Raw genomic sequence first — 14,472 nt, 5'->3', positions numbered from 1 at the left:
CACTCACCCGTGGTCTCCACGATGCCCTCGAGGATGACGACGATCTCGAACTGCTCCGTGTGCATGCTGCGCTGGGACAGGTCGTAGAAGGGGCTCTTGGAGTCGATGACGTGGCAGATGGTCAGGGGGGACACCAGGAAGAGCTGGTCAGCCCCCGTGCTGAAGCCCACGTCCAGCTCCAGCTGGTCCAGGGGCAGGAATTCTCCCTCCGGGGTCTGCCGGGACTGCGGGGGACAAGGAGGGGACATTGGAGCTGCTGGGAGTGCCCAGGGGAGCTGGGACAGGGCTTGGGGCAGCCTGGGAGAGCAGAGTCCCTGCACATGGGATGGGATCGAGAGCCCTTCCTGCCTGAACGTTCCAGGATTCCGGGATTTCACCAGGTGGAATCGGGAGTTTGGGGACCCCCAGGGAAATGGGGTGAGCTTCAGGGGGAGGGAAGGAAATGGTGCAATCCCAGAAAGTCTGGGTTGGAAAAGGCCTCCAAGATCAATTCCCAACCATTCCCAGCACTGCCCCAGGTCCCCAGGTGCCACATCCATGGCTTTACAATCCCTGCAGGAATGGGGCTCCATCCCAGGCTCTGCAATCCCTGCAGGAATGGGGCTCCATCCCAGGCTTTACAATCCCTGCAGGAATGGGGCTCCATCCCAGGTTCCACAATCCCTGCAGGAATGGGGCTCCATCCCAGGTTCCACAATCCCTGCAGGAATGGGGCTCCATCCCAGGTTCCACAATCCCTGCAGGAATGGGGCTCCATCCCAGGCTCTGCAATCCCTGCAGGAATGGGGCTCCATCCCAGGCTTTACAATCCCTGCAGGAATGGGGCTCCACCCCTGCCCTGGGCAGCTGTGCCAGTGCCTGACCTTCCTTTCCCTTCCCATGGATAAATCTTTCCTAATATGCAATATTACGAAATATTAGGAATATTAGCAAATACCTTTCCCAGCTGCAGGTTAAATTCCCACAGCACCAGCGCTGCCCTCCCTGTCCCTGGAATTCCCAGGGATCCAGCACATCCCTCCCAGCCCTGCTGTGGGACAGCTGCAGGGATCCAGGTGTTCCCAGATCCAGCTGGGATGTCACACACTCCCAGCTGCTCCCAGGGAATTCAGATGGAATTCCAGAGCTCAAATCCAGAGAAACCAAGTTTAATTTTACACCTCCCCAAGCCCCGGGAAGAATCCAACCCCAGGCAATTCCAGAGGGAACATTTTGCTAAGGAATGAACCCAGAGCGACTCTTTTGCTCCAACTGACAAGGGGGGAAAAGCTCAGGAATTCTGAGTGACATCCAAGCTCCTTCGGATCCCAAAAATCCATCCCAAAACTCCTATTACATCCAAAGAGGCTTGGCACAGATTTCCCACTTTGAGGCTGTGGGGTTGCTTTTGCTCCTGGCCTGAGCTCAGCAGGAAAAATGAAGGAATATTTCCCCTATGGACTGGGATTGCCAGTTCCCCCCAGCTCTGCAGGAAAAGCACCTTTTCCATAACAAAAACCCTTCCCAAAGGAGACCTGACCCCGGGGGCTGGCACAGGTGGGAGCCAGCCTGGCAGGAGCTCTGGGAGGAATTCCTGAATTCCTGAATTCCACATCCCTGTGCCCCAAAGCTGGGAACACCGGCCAGGCCTGGCTCTCCCTGCTGCAGCCCCTGGCTCCTCTTTGTTCCTCCTTTTCCCTCCTTGTTTTCCAATTTATTGGTTTTCTTCCCCCCCCTCCCCTTTTTCCTTTTCTCCCCTTCCCCTTCTTTTTTTGTTTTCCTTTTCCCTTTTTTCCTTTTATTTCCTTTTAATTTGTTCCGTTTATTTTCCCTTTCCCTCATTTTTTTTTAGTTTTCCTCTTATTCTCCCCCTTGTGGGTCCCTTTTATTTTCCCTTTCTCCTCTACATCCCTTTTTCTTTTATTACATTTTTTTGTATTTTTTTTACCCTTTCCCCCTTTTATTTTCCCATGCCTTTTATTTTCCTTTTTTCTTTGATTTTTTCCTTTTATTTCCCTTTTTCCCCTTTTTAGTTTTATTTTTAATCTTATTTTCCCTTCCATTTTCCTTTCCCCTGCTTTTTTCATTTTACTTTTCCCTTTTATTTTGCTCTTCCCCCATTTTTTCCTTCTAATTATCCCTTTTTTCATTTTTTCCCCCTTCCTTTTTTTTTTCCCCAGGAGACCTGGCCTGGCTCTGCTTCCCTTCCAAGCACAAACCTTTCTTTTCCCATAATTCAAATCCAGGCAATTCTTTTGGAGCCACACTAAGTTTAAATCTCCATCTTTTAAAATTCCTCCTCTGGGACTTCCAGAGCCGAAAAAAAAGGAGCAATTTTCAAATGCTGAACTGGAAATTACTCATTTTTGATCTTTTATAGCTTGAAACATATGAAATTATTTAAATATATTGGTAGAGTATGCAAATATATATTTACACATTATTAAATACTTTAAAATAAACCGTATGAATTATATATTGTTAAATATAAATATTTATGATTGCATATTACATAAATCCATGCTATTATGTTTTAATGCTATTTTATACATTTATCCTTATAAATAATATTTATAAGTAATATTTATAATATTTATAAATTATATTCCATCATTTTAAAGGTATTAAAGGGTTATTTGGGGAGATTTTTAGGAATTCTTTCCCTCTTTGAGGCACAGACTCCCTCAAGGTTCAGGGGACCCCAACACTGGGCCAGTCCTGATCCTGAAATCACACGGGAAACAGGGATTTGGGAGAACAGGACACAGGGATTTGGGAGAACAGGACACAGGGATTTGGGAGAACAGGACACGGGGATCTGGGAGGACACGGGACACTCATCCCAAGGACAGGACATCCCCATTCCCTACAGGATATCCTAAATCCCTGCAGGACAGCCCCAATCTCACCAGGATATCCTAAATCCCACCAGGACACTCCCATTCCCTGAAGGATATCCTAAATCCCTGCAGGACACCCTAAATCCCTGCAGGACACCCTTCCAATGGACAGGACACCCATCCCAAGGACAGGACTCCCCATTCCCTGCAGGACACCCTATTCCCTGGAGGACATTGCCCCAAAGGACAGGATACCTCAATTCCCTGCAGGACACCCCATTCCCTGAAGGACACCCCCATTCCCTGCAGGACACCCATCCCAAGGACAGGACAGGACACCCCCATTCCCTGCAGGACACCCATCCCAAGGACAGGACAGGACACCCCCATTCCCTGCAGGACACCCATCCCAAGGACAGGACTCCCCATTCCCTGCAGGACACCCATCCCAAGGACAGGACACCCCCATTCCTTGCAGGACACCCATCCCAAGGACAGGACTCCCCATTCCTTGCAGGACACCCCATTCCCTGAAGGACACCCCCATTCCCTGCAGGACACCCATCCCAAGGACAGGACAGGATACCCCCATTCCCTGCAGGACACCCATCCCAAGGACAGGACTCCCCATTCCCTGCAGGACACCCATCCCAAGGACAGGACAGGACACCCCCATTCCCTGCAGGACACCCATCCCAAGGACAGGACACCCCCATTCCTTGCAGGACACCCATCCCAAGGACAGGACTCCCCATTCCCTGCAGGACACCCATCCCAAGGACAGGACTCCCCATTCCCTGCCCAGCCCCCCTGCAGGTATCCCGATTCCCGGGGGTCCCTGTGGGATGCTCCGCGTGCACCAAACCCCCCCCGAGCCGGCTCCTTCCTCCCACCGGCTCCATCCCCATCCCCATCCCCATTCCCGACTCCCATTCCCGATCCCCTCTGGATCCGCGGCCGCCGGGCGAGCCTCGGACCAGCGCCGGCTCTCCCAGCCCTCCGGGGCAGGGATGCTCCGGGGCAGGGATGCTCCGGGGTCAGGGATGCTCCAGCTTTAACCCTGGCACTCCGCTTTCCTTGGAGCTCACGTCAATAAAGTTCAGCCTGCCCAAAAAGCTCTGGATTATGCCCGGAGCTTTCTCCTTCCCGGCTCACGGAAGGCTCGGAGCTATAAAGGATTTGATTTCCTTGTCAGGGAAACGGAGCATTTTATAGGAATCTATAAATACCCATCCCAATCCTGCGCTGAATGTAGGAATTATCTCCGAGGAGGCTGGGAATGCGCTGCTGATGGCTGAGCCCGCAGCCCGAGGCTCCAGGAGATGTTCCCTGCGCCAGGAAAACAGGGCAGGGATGCTGGGACAGCGGCAGGACCCAAAACACGATCTGGGATCAGCCAGTCCGACCCCCGGCCACAGGCAGGGCCACATTCCATGGACCGGGCTGCTCCAAGCCCCCGGGACGAGGGGACAGCCACGGGCAGGAGCGAGGGACCTCCAAGGGACACGGAGAGGGGCTGGGATGTCCCCGGGGAAGCGGCAGTGGGGCCACGGTTCTGTCACAGAACCATGGAATTTAGGTGGGAAAAGCCCCCCAGGACCACGGAGTCCAATCATCCCCAGCACTGCCAAAACCCTCACAGAATTACTGAGGTTGGAAAACCCCCCCCGGACCATGGAATCCGACCATTCCCAGCAGTACCTGGGCCTCCATGGAATTACTGAGGTTGGAAAAGCCCCCCCCAAGAGCAAGGAATCCAACAATTCCCAGCACTGCCAGGGAACCCATGAAATCATTGAGGATGGAAAAGCCACCCAAGGCCATGGAACCCAACCATACCCAGCACTTCCTGAGCCTCCATGGAATTACTGAGGTTGGAAAAGCCACCCAGGACCATGGAACCCAACCATACCCAGCACTTCCTGAGCCTCCATGGAATTACTGAGGCTGGAAAAGCCACCCAAGACCATCGAGTCCAACCACCCCAACCATTCCCAGCACTACCAAGACCCCCACATCCCCAAGCGCCACCTCCACGTGGGATGGGGACTCCCCCACTGCCCCGGGCGCCTTTCCAGGAGGGAATTTCCCCCCGGTGCCCCCGGAGCACCCACCTTGAGCAGCTTGCAGCGGATCTGGGCGGACACCATGTGGCTGTTGCGGAGGTTGCCCACGCGGAACATGAGCGTGAGCTTTCCGTCGCGCATGGAGATGGCGGCGTGCTCGCTGAACATCAGCGTCTCCGCCCTCTTCTTGGGCTGGGACATCTTGATGAACATGCAGCCGATCAGGAAGGCGTCCACGATGGAGCCCAGGATGGACTGGAAGAGGAAGAGGATGATGCCCTCGGGGCACTTGTCGGTGATGTAGCGGTAGCCGTAGCCGATGGTGGCCTCGGTCTCGATGAAGAAGAGGAAGGCGGAGGGGAAGTTGTACACGTTGGCCACGCACGGGGTGTAGCTGTCGTCGTGCGCCTTGTTGAGGTCCCCGCGCATGTAGGCGATCACCCACCACATGGAGGCCATGAAGAGCCAGGCCACGGTGTAGGTGAGGATGAAGATGAACAGGTTCCAGCGCCACTTGAGGTCCACCAGCGTGGTGAAGAGGTCGGACAGGTAGCGGCTGGTCTCGCCGCCCAGGTTGCCGTGCTGCACGTTGCAGCGCCCGTTCTTGTCCACGAAGCGCTGGCGCTTCCCGCGCGGGGCGCTGCGCGGGGGCGGGAGGCCTCCGCCGCTGGCCGAGGTGCTCACCACCTGGTACTCATCGCCCAGCTTGCGCCGCAGCGCCGACATGCTCCGCGCAGCCCCGCGCAGCGCCGCGCAGCCCGCACGGTCCGCGCAGCTCCGCACAGCCGGCAAAACCCGCGCAGCCACCGACACCGACACCCCGCGCAGCCGGAAAGATCCGCACAGCCGGCAAAACCCGCGCAGACACCGACACCGACACCCCGCGCAGCCGGAAAGATCCGCGCAGACACCGACACCGACACCCCGCGCAGCCGGAAAGATCCGCACAGCCACCGACACCGACACCCCGCGCAGCCGGAAAGATCCGCACAGCCGGCAAAACCCGCGCAGACACCGACACCGACACCCCGCGCAGCCGGAAAGATCCGCGCAGCCGGCAAAACCCGCGCAGCCACAACACCCGCACAGCTCCGCGCAGCCACAACACCCCGCTCAGCCGGCAAGATCCGCGCAGCCACAACACCCGCGCAGCTCCGCGCAGCCCCGCTCAGCTCCGCATCCCCCGCGCAGCCCCGCGCAGCCCGCCCGGCCCCGCCGCGCCGCGGCCGCGGAGCCTCCGCCCGGCGCCGCCGCCTCCCACGCGGAGCCGCCGGCAGCGGCCCCGGGCAGGGCGGCACCGCCCCGCGCAGCGACACCCCCCGAGCACCGCCCCGAGCACCGCCCCGAGCACCGCCCCGAGCACCGCCCCGAGCACCGCCCCGAGCACCGCCCCGAGCACCGCCCCGAGCACCGCCCCTGGATCCCGCACCGCCCTCCGCACCGCCCCGCGCAGCGACACCCCCCGAGCACCGCCCCGCGCACCGCCCCTGGATCCCGCACCGCCCTCCGCACCGCCCCGCGCAGCGACACCCCCCGAGCACCGCCCTCCGCACCGCCCCTGCGCCCGCCCGCACCCCCCGTGCCCCTGCGCGCCTCAGCGACCCCGCGTACACCCCGCCCTCCGCAGCCTCGGTGCGCTCCGCATCTTCATCCTCAGCATCCTTCACTTCCCCCGGCATCATCCTCCTCCTCCTCCTCCGCATCTTCCTCTCTCCCCAGCATCCTCCCCCGGCCTCCATCCCTCCTCCTCCCTCGGAGCGGCTCCAGATCCCACAGAACCAACCAGGAGGGGCCGAGGAGGTCGGGCACTTCTATTCTATTCTATTCTATTCTATTCTATTCTATTCTATTCTATTCTATTCTATTCTATTCATTTATTTTTGTTTTCTATTCCATTTTAATTCTTATTCTTCCTTTTATTCTTCATTCTATTCTATTTTATTCTATTCTATTCCATTCTATTCCATTCCATCCCATCCCATTTTTACCTTCATTACATTTGATTTTAAGTTTTTGAGCTGTTTAGATCCCCACAGCAGCCAGGCAGCACTGCAGGACACAGAGGGGACACAGCCCCTTCCACCTGGGAAAAATTCCCCTGAGAGAAGCCACAGAGCTCAGCCCTGATCCAGGACCGGTGGGAAGCAGGAAACCAGCCCCAAAATGTGGATAAATCCAGGGAATCATGGAGCAGTTTGGGTGGGAAGGGGGCTGCTGATGCTCCAAAGGGCCAGGCTGGATCCAAGGGTGCTCCTCACCCACTCCTGCTCCAGGACTGCTGCCAGCAGCTCCAGAAAAAACTTGGATCGGCAACTTTGACCATGGGATAAAGCCCAGCCACACCTCATATTTTAACTATTATCCCTTCATCTTCCTTAGAACAGATTCCCAAGGACTTTTTCTGGCCACTGCATTTCCATTCAAGCTGTTTGGTTTTTGTTTTTTTTTTCAGAAAATTAATTTAGTTTTTTAGTTTCTCACTTTTCTGTTTTCTATTCCCAACTTCTCCTGTTCCCCAGCCTTTTTTCCTGTGATTGACACAATGCCTGTTAATTTTCCCACCCAATTAAAGGAAATTTTGCATGGAATTCATCCCAAACTCTGGCCATGCTGCCAGAACCCTCCTGGCTCACAGATCCAGCAGCCCTGCCAGCTTCCCCTCTCCTATTTCTCCTTCCTCCATCCCTCCTGTCTTCCCAGAGGCCTCTCCCTGAGCTGGAATTGGGCAAAGATTCCCTGTGATCCATCCCAATGTGACAGTGACAATCCAAGGGGAGCCATTCCCTGTAATTACTGCAATTAAAATCCTCCTTGCTTTTAGGGGCATGAGCAGATTCCCAGCACTGCCAGCATGTTCTGCCAGCCAGGGTGGGATGAGGGAATAGTGGCAGTGGGAAAGGAGTGGTGGACATGGAACAGCGTCCCCCAGAGGGTCCTGGGGACAGGAGGCTGCTCCAGGCAGCCCTGGCAGAGCCGTTCCCCTGGAATGATGGAATTCCCAGCTGATCCTGCCATGGCAGGGACATTTCCACCATCCCAGGGTGTTCCAGCCTGGCCTTGGGCACTGCCAGGGATGCAGGGGCAGCCACAGCTGCTCTGGCAATCCCAGCCCAGGGAGGAATTCCCAATTCCCAATGTCCCACCCATCCCTGCCCTCTGGCACTGGCAGCCATTCCCTGGCTCCTGTCCCTCCATGCCTTGTCCCCAGTCCCTCTCCAGCTCTCCTGGAGCCCCTTCAGGCCCTGCCAGGGGCTCTGAGCTCTGCCTGGACCCTTCCCTTCTCCACGGGAGCATTCCCAGCTCTCCCAGCCTGGCTCCATGGCTCCTCTGGACTCTCCAGCAGCTCCACGTCCTCCCTGTGCCGATTATCCCACAAACCCAACCTTCCCCTGCCTGCTGCCATCCCAGCTTTCCCATCCCAGGCCCGAGGTTTGTGTTTAGATCCATTTAAACTCACCTGGGCAGGAGCTCCCTCTGGGGCTCCTTTCCCTGTAATTCCATTTCTTACCTGCAATTCCCTGATTTCAGCACCTGGAGGCTTTCCCAGGCTTTAGCTGATGTGGGGACGATGACAAATGAAATGATGAAATTCATGATGTGTTCCCTGAATGAACAGATACATTCCCAAACCTGTCTCTGCCAATCCCACTGCTTGGATGTGGATCTGAGGGCAGATCCTGCTGTTTTTCCTTGGAAAAATCATTTCCAGTTTGAAATGGGAGTTGGAGCAGGCAGTCACGGCACCAGCACCAGGATATTCCTGACCTAAAAAATATCCTAATATCCCTCTGGATGAATCCCTAAATCCCTTAAATAAATGCCCAAAAAAAGAAAGGGATAAATCAGGGAAATGAGATGGAGGTTGGTTCCCTCACTGTAATTTTCTGTCAATCCTAATTATTAACATTTCTGAGAAATTCCAAAAAAAAAGGGGAAATACCTCCATGCCTGCATTCATCCCTCCCAAAGGGATTATTGGGTGATTCATTCCCAGGCTCCGCAGCCCATCATTAACAGGAACAGTTAATTACCTCTAAAGGCTTTAATTACCAGCAGGGGAGGCTGGGCCGCACCAGGGTTTGGTGTCACCTGCAGCTCCAACCCCCCAGACACCTGCAGGGACAACCTGGAGCAGGGAATTACTGAGAAAAGGGATTTTAGTTGGGCTTTTTCCATGGTTTTTGGACAAGGAAGCAACTCTGGATGTGGGGAATCTCATTAAATGAGTCGTTAATTAGTCCTTTTGTGATTTGGTTGATTGAAGGGCACTGCAGCAGTGTAGGATGAATTACAGAATTATGTATTAATATAGAAATTCTATTTATAAAATCCTGGTTTTGTGAACAGCTCCAGCTCTGATGTCAAGGAGCCTTGGGAAGGGACAGGGCAGCGCTGGGAATGTGGAGCTGTCCCCCTCTGGAGCCAGGGGTGCTCCACAGGGAGGTGGCACCGCCCTGTCCCTGTCCCCAGCTCATTCCCCACCTCCTCCTTCCCACCCCAGAACCACCCAGGGCTGCGCTGTGGCCAAAGCCCTCGGGAAGGAGGTGAAATAAATAATGGATTCCTCTTCCCCTGCATGGAAATTCCTGTTTAAACTTCATCCTGACGTTTTCCTGCTCTTTTAACGAAGCAGAACAGAACCTCTCCCTTTTTGGGGGATCTTTTAAACCACATTTTGTATTTTTGGGGGATGAGCAGGAGGCTAGAGATGAACCCCAATACAAGTTAATCCAGGATATTCCAGCTCCATGAATGCCCAGCAATCCCTGTCCCAGCTGAACTCCCTTCCTGCTTCCCCTTTAATGCTCAGTGTCCAGCAAATCTCCTCTGTCATTTACACCATCCATAAACCCCAGGATGAATCCAGAACCAGCAGAGCAGATACAGAAAATACCAGCATTTTTAATGACCCAGTGCATTTACAGAGATTTCTGGGGAATTGTGAGGGAAATCCTGGGAAACATTTCCCCACTTACCCGTGCTGGGATCCCGCTGCCCTGGGATTTCAGTCTCCTGAACCCTCTGGGCAGTGAGAATTCCCAAAATCCCAGCCCAGAGGGCCACAGCCGCATTTGGGGTGGCTCCCACAGGAATGTCCCTGTCCCCACATGCCAGCAGGGAGCAGCTCCTGAGGGCCAGCAGCGCTTTGGGAACATTGGGAACAGCCACACCCACGCAAGGACTGAGCCCCCAAATTCCTGAAACCAGAAAGGAGCCCCTGTGATTCCAGGGAACGCCTGGAGGCAGAGCTGGGAGCGGATCCGGGGACAGAGCTGGGTGCAGGGACTCATGGATGTGTTGGCATGGAGGGATGGAGACCCTCCGAGCTCCAGAGGTCTCAGTTTTGGTCCTTCCAGGTGTCCCCCGAGCCCCAGGTCCAGCTCCATTCCCATGGAAGGAGGGGACAGCTCCCCCCATGCCACCCTGAGGTCCCACGGGTGTCACTCCTTCCCCTCGGCATCCGCGCGTCTCCTGCGGCCTCATCTCTTGGAATTCCTGCTGAGGTGCACTCTTGGCCTGGTTTTCCCAACGCTGGGTCCTGTTTTATCCCAGCACAACCCAGGACGCTCTGGTGCTGTCAAATCCCACTGGGCACGAGAGAACAGCCGAGATCCCCCAGGATTTCCTCCAGGAGAGCCCAGCACATCCCAGCAGCTCGGACCACACCTCCCCGGATGGCTCCCAGTGCCAGCTGGGGCCACAGGGCCCTCAGGCTGGGCCACCTCTCCCTGGGGACGTGGGACAGCGACACCTCCATAGCCCAGCTTCTCCAAGGTGCCTCTGGAATCTCTGGAGTGACAGCAACGCCTCCATATCCCAACTTCTCCAAGGTCAACTGGTGCCTCTGGAGTGACAGCAAAACCTCCCTATCCTGACTTCTCCAAGGTCAGATGATGTCTCTGGAGTGACAGCAACACCTCCATATCCCAACTCCTCCCAGGTCAGCTGATACCTCTGGAATCTCTGGAGTGACAGTGACACCACCCTATCCACCTTCTCCAGGGCCAGCTGCTGCCTCTGGAGTAACAGTGACACCTCCCTATCCCAGCTTCTCCCAGGTCAGCTGATGGCTCTGGAATCTCTGGAGTGACAGCAATGCCTCCATATCCCACCTCCTCCAAGGTCAACTGATACCTCTGGAATCTCTGGAGTGACAGCGACACCTCCCTACCCCACCTTCTCCAAGGTCAGCTGATACCTCTGGAATCTCTGGAGTAACAGCGACACCTCCCTACCCCACCTTCTCCAAGGTCAGATGATGGCTCTGGAGTGACAGCAATGCCTCCCTACCCCACCTTCTCTAGGGTCAGATGATGTCTCTGGAATCTCTGCAGTAACAGCAACGCCTCCCTATCCCAGCTTCTCCAAGGTTAACTGGTGCCTGTGGAGTGACGCAAAACCTCCCTATTCCGACTTCTCCAAGGTCAGATGATGTCTCTGCAGTAACAGCAATGCCTCCATATCCCAACTCCTCCCAGGTCAGCTGATGGCTCTGGAATCTCTGCAGTGACAGCAACGCCTCCCTACCCCAGCTTCTCCAGGGCCAGCTGCTGCCTCTGGGACCTGGAGCCCGCTGCCATCGGCCCCAGCAGATCCTGGATCCCCTGGAGAGTCCCAAGGGCAGGGCGGCCCCAGGAGCCCCCGGTGACTCTGCCGGGAGCAGCGGGAGCAGCGGGATGCGGTGGGAATCACGCCGGCAGGGTCATGTTGCGCAGCAGCCACTGCTGGGCGCGGCCGCCGCCGCAGTCGCGCACGGTGGGCACCAGCCGGTCCTCGTCCGACGGCTCCGCCAGGCACTGGTTGCTGTTCAGGTGCCTCAGGGTGAGCTTCTGCAAGAGGGGGGACAGAGAATTCCTGCTGAAAACACAGCGTCCCACTGGAATTCTGCAGCCGCCATGTTTTCCGAAAAATCCCTTTGCCGGGATTTTTCTCCTGAGAAGCTGAGAGGCCTCAGAGGAAAAGAAAAACAAAATTATCTGCTGCTGTGGAGTGCAACAGGTGCATCTGGGATTGGGCTCATGTGGTTGTTTCTAATTCATGGCCAATCACAGCCCAGCTGTCTCGGACTCTCTGGTCAGTCACAAGATTTTATTATCGTTCCATTCCTTTCCTTGCAAGCTTTCTGATGCAATCCTTTCTTCTATTCTTTTAGTATACTTTTAATATATCATTTTAATATAATATTTATCATAAAATAATCAATCGCTTCTGAAACACAGAGTCAAGATTCTCATCTCTTTCCTCATCATGGGACCCCTGTGAACACCACCACAGAATTCCACCTGGGAAATTGCAATTTCCCGGCATTCCAGGCCAGGTTTGGCCACTGGAGCAAATCTGCTGGAGCTCCAGGACAGCCCCACCACCCCTCAGGACAGCCCCAACAAACCCCTCAGCAAAGGGAAGGGAATTCCAAGGAAATCTTGTATTCCCAAGGCACAGCTGCTGGATGGAGGAGTTTGGTCTCCACAGCCATGGATACGTGGAATGTCTGGGACCACAGCAGGAATTTTTTGTTGCTGATGGAAACGTATTTGCTCAGTATTCCACGGAAATGCTGCTGTTCCCTTCTTGGGACACCTCCTCTGATCCCACCCCATTTCTGTGGGATGGGAGAATTAGGAAGACACAAAACGAACAGGAGGGAATAAAACACCACCTTTTCCACAGGGAGAACAAATTCCCAGAGAAATCCCAGGAAGTTAAACAGGAAACTCTGTCCTTAAGTAACACCAGAGAGGTTCAGTCCCAGCTGAGCTGCTGGGAGCGTTCCCACCACCATCCCCTGGGATTGTGCCAGGGCTTCCCCACCCTCCCAGCTGGGAATTCCCAATTCCCAATGTCCCATCCATGCCTGCCCTCTGGCACTGGCAGCCATTCCCTGGCTCCTGTCCCTCCATCCCTTGTCCCCAGTCCCTCTCCAGCTCTCCTGGAGCCCCTTCAGGCCCTGCCAGGGGCTCTGAGCTCTGCCTGGATCCTTCCCTTCTCCAGGGGAGCATTCCCAGCTCTCCCAAGAACCCTGGGAATGGGGAGCTTCAGGGTGGAAATCCTGTCTGCAGATCATCCACTGGAGCAGAGCTTGATTTTATGGCAAGGGAACAAACAGGGAAAACCAGGCTGGGCAGGAAAATCCTGGAGCTCTCAGGAAAGGAAGAATTAATCCCAAAATTCATCCCAAACAGCCCAGGCTGATGTCAAACCTTGGGATCTCCTCAGGGATAGAGGGGCTGGAATGGTGGGAGATGCTTGAGGTCTTGGGCTCACCCAGGAGGATAAATATTGATATAATATTAAAAAAAATATATAAATTAAATAAATTATAGAAAAAATGATATAAATTAATATAAAATATAAGATTATAAAGAATATAAAAATATTAAATAATATAGATTACTATATGTTATGTACAATATAACCAAATATAAAAAATAGTATAGAATACAAAATTTAAGGGACTAAAAATAGATTATATAATATAATCTAGAATAATATAAAAGATGTGATTTATAAAATAATATACTAATAATATAGCACCCAATAATATAAAATATAAATTAAAATAAAATAAAATAATAATACTCCTAACTGAAGGAAAATCAGGAATTATTTTCAGAAGAGTCTGATGCTCTCAGGGCTCATAAACACCATTTATGTTCATTATTTATGATATTTCTATATAATGTTATATTTACTGAAAAATACAGCGTTATGCTTATACATTACATAATAAATATATGGGTGTTTACGAGTGTAAATTTATAACTATTATAGTTCTATATATTTTAATTTTATATAGAAATAAAAAATTACAAAATAAATACACATATATATAAAAAATTAAATATATATAGATATAAAGAAAGACCTTTTTCCTAGTGTTCCAACTAAACTGGTGGGAAATTCCAACAAGGAATTTGGTTTTCCTACCACCCATCTCCTTGTGCTACTCCACTGAATGGGAAGAATTCCATGAAAAGTACAGGAAAAAAAATCTATTAAAAAACCAAATTCTAGGAAAATTCTAGGAAAAGTCTGTGGATAATCCTAGGAAAAGTGGAACCTTTTTGAGAAAATATTTTGCAACTGGAATTAGTTTTATGTCCTGGAATAGGAACCAAATCTTCAGCTCCTGCAGATTGGAACAATCATGGTGACAGCAAGAGATCAAGGGAGTTTAATTCATCCAAAATCAATTAAAACTAACAATAACTAAGACTAATAATTACTAGTAACTAATAACTATTAAAAACTACAAGAGCTAACACTAAGCATCTTTTCTATCATACAGCTATAAAATCCTCTTCTGTCTTGTTTTATAGGAAAAAATCGATATGAAAAATTATATTAAATTATATGAAAATTCGATGGGAAAAACATGAGATTTTATGAAAATTCTATCAAAATTATATTAAAATTCTACAAAAAATTATATCAACATTCTATGAAAACTCCATGAAAAACTATACGAAATAACTGTATGAAAATTCTGTGAAATAATTGTAAGAAAATTTTATGAAATAATTGTATGAAAATTCTATGAAATAATTGTAAGAAAGTTTTATGAAATAACTGTATGAAAATTCTGT

General features: G+C 52.4%; 2 protein-coding genes across 3 annotated transcripts in view; both read right to left on the bottom strand.

Annotated features, from left to right (window-relative positions):
• Nucleotides 1-6,192, bottom strand: part of KCNJ3 (potassium inwardly rectifying channel subfamily J member 3) — a 35,890-nt gene extending 29,698 nt beyond the window's left edge. Inside the window, exons 1-2 of the mRNA XM_071435531.1 lie at nucleotides 4,934-6,192; nucleotides 8-224 (exon numbers count right to left, since the gene is read on the bottom strand). Coding sequence (XP_071291632.1) covers nucleotides 8-224; nucleotides 4,934-5,611 — 895 coding nt within the window. The 5' untranslated portion in view covers nucleotides 5,612-6,192. The remainder of the gene's footprint in view (nucleotides 1-7; nucleotides 225-4,933) is intronic.
• A 3,575-nt stretch (nucleotides 6,193-9,767) lies between these two features.
• The window catches only part of GALNT13 (polypeptide N-acetylgalactosaminyltransferase 13), a 50,127-nt gene continuing 45,422 nt past the window's right edge, over nucleotides 9,768-14,472 (bottom strand). Inside the window, exons 13-14 of one of the 2 annotated variants that reach the window (XR_011680459.1) lie at nucleotides 11,182-11,715; nucleotides 9,768-11,126 (exon numbers count right to left, since the gene is read on the bottom strand). Coding sequence is in view for 1 of the 2 variants with exons in the window: in XM_071435528.1 (XP_071291629.1) it covers nucleotides 11,575-11,715 (141 nt within the window). In the remaining variant the exon portion in view is untranslated. Of the gene's footprint in view, nucleotides 11,716-14,472 lie in introns of both variants that reach the window. The other variant, XM_071435528.1, reaches the window with a different exon arrangement.

The sequence above is a fragment of the Agelaius tricolor genome, unplaced genomic scaffold (assembly GCF_023055355.1).
Source record: "Agelaius tricolor isolate 1412-34295 unplaced genomic scaffold, bAgeTri1.0.p SCAF_10, whole genome shotgun sequence".
NCBI lineage: Eukaryota > Metazoa > Chordata > Aves > Passeriformes > Icteridae > Agelaius > Agelaius tricolor.
The sequence above is the reverse complement of the archived record's forward strand: the minus strand, read 5'-3'. Positions and strand labels throughout refer to the sequence as shown.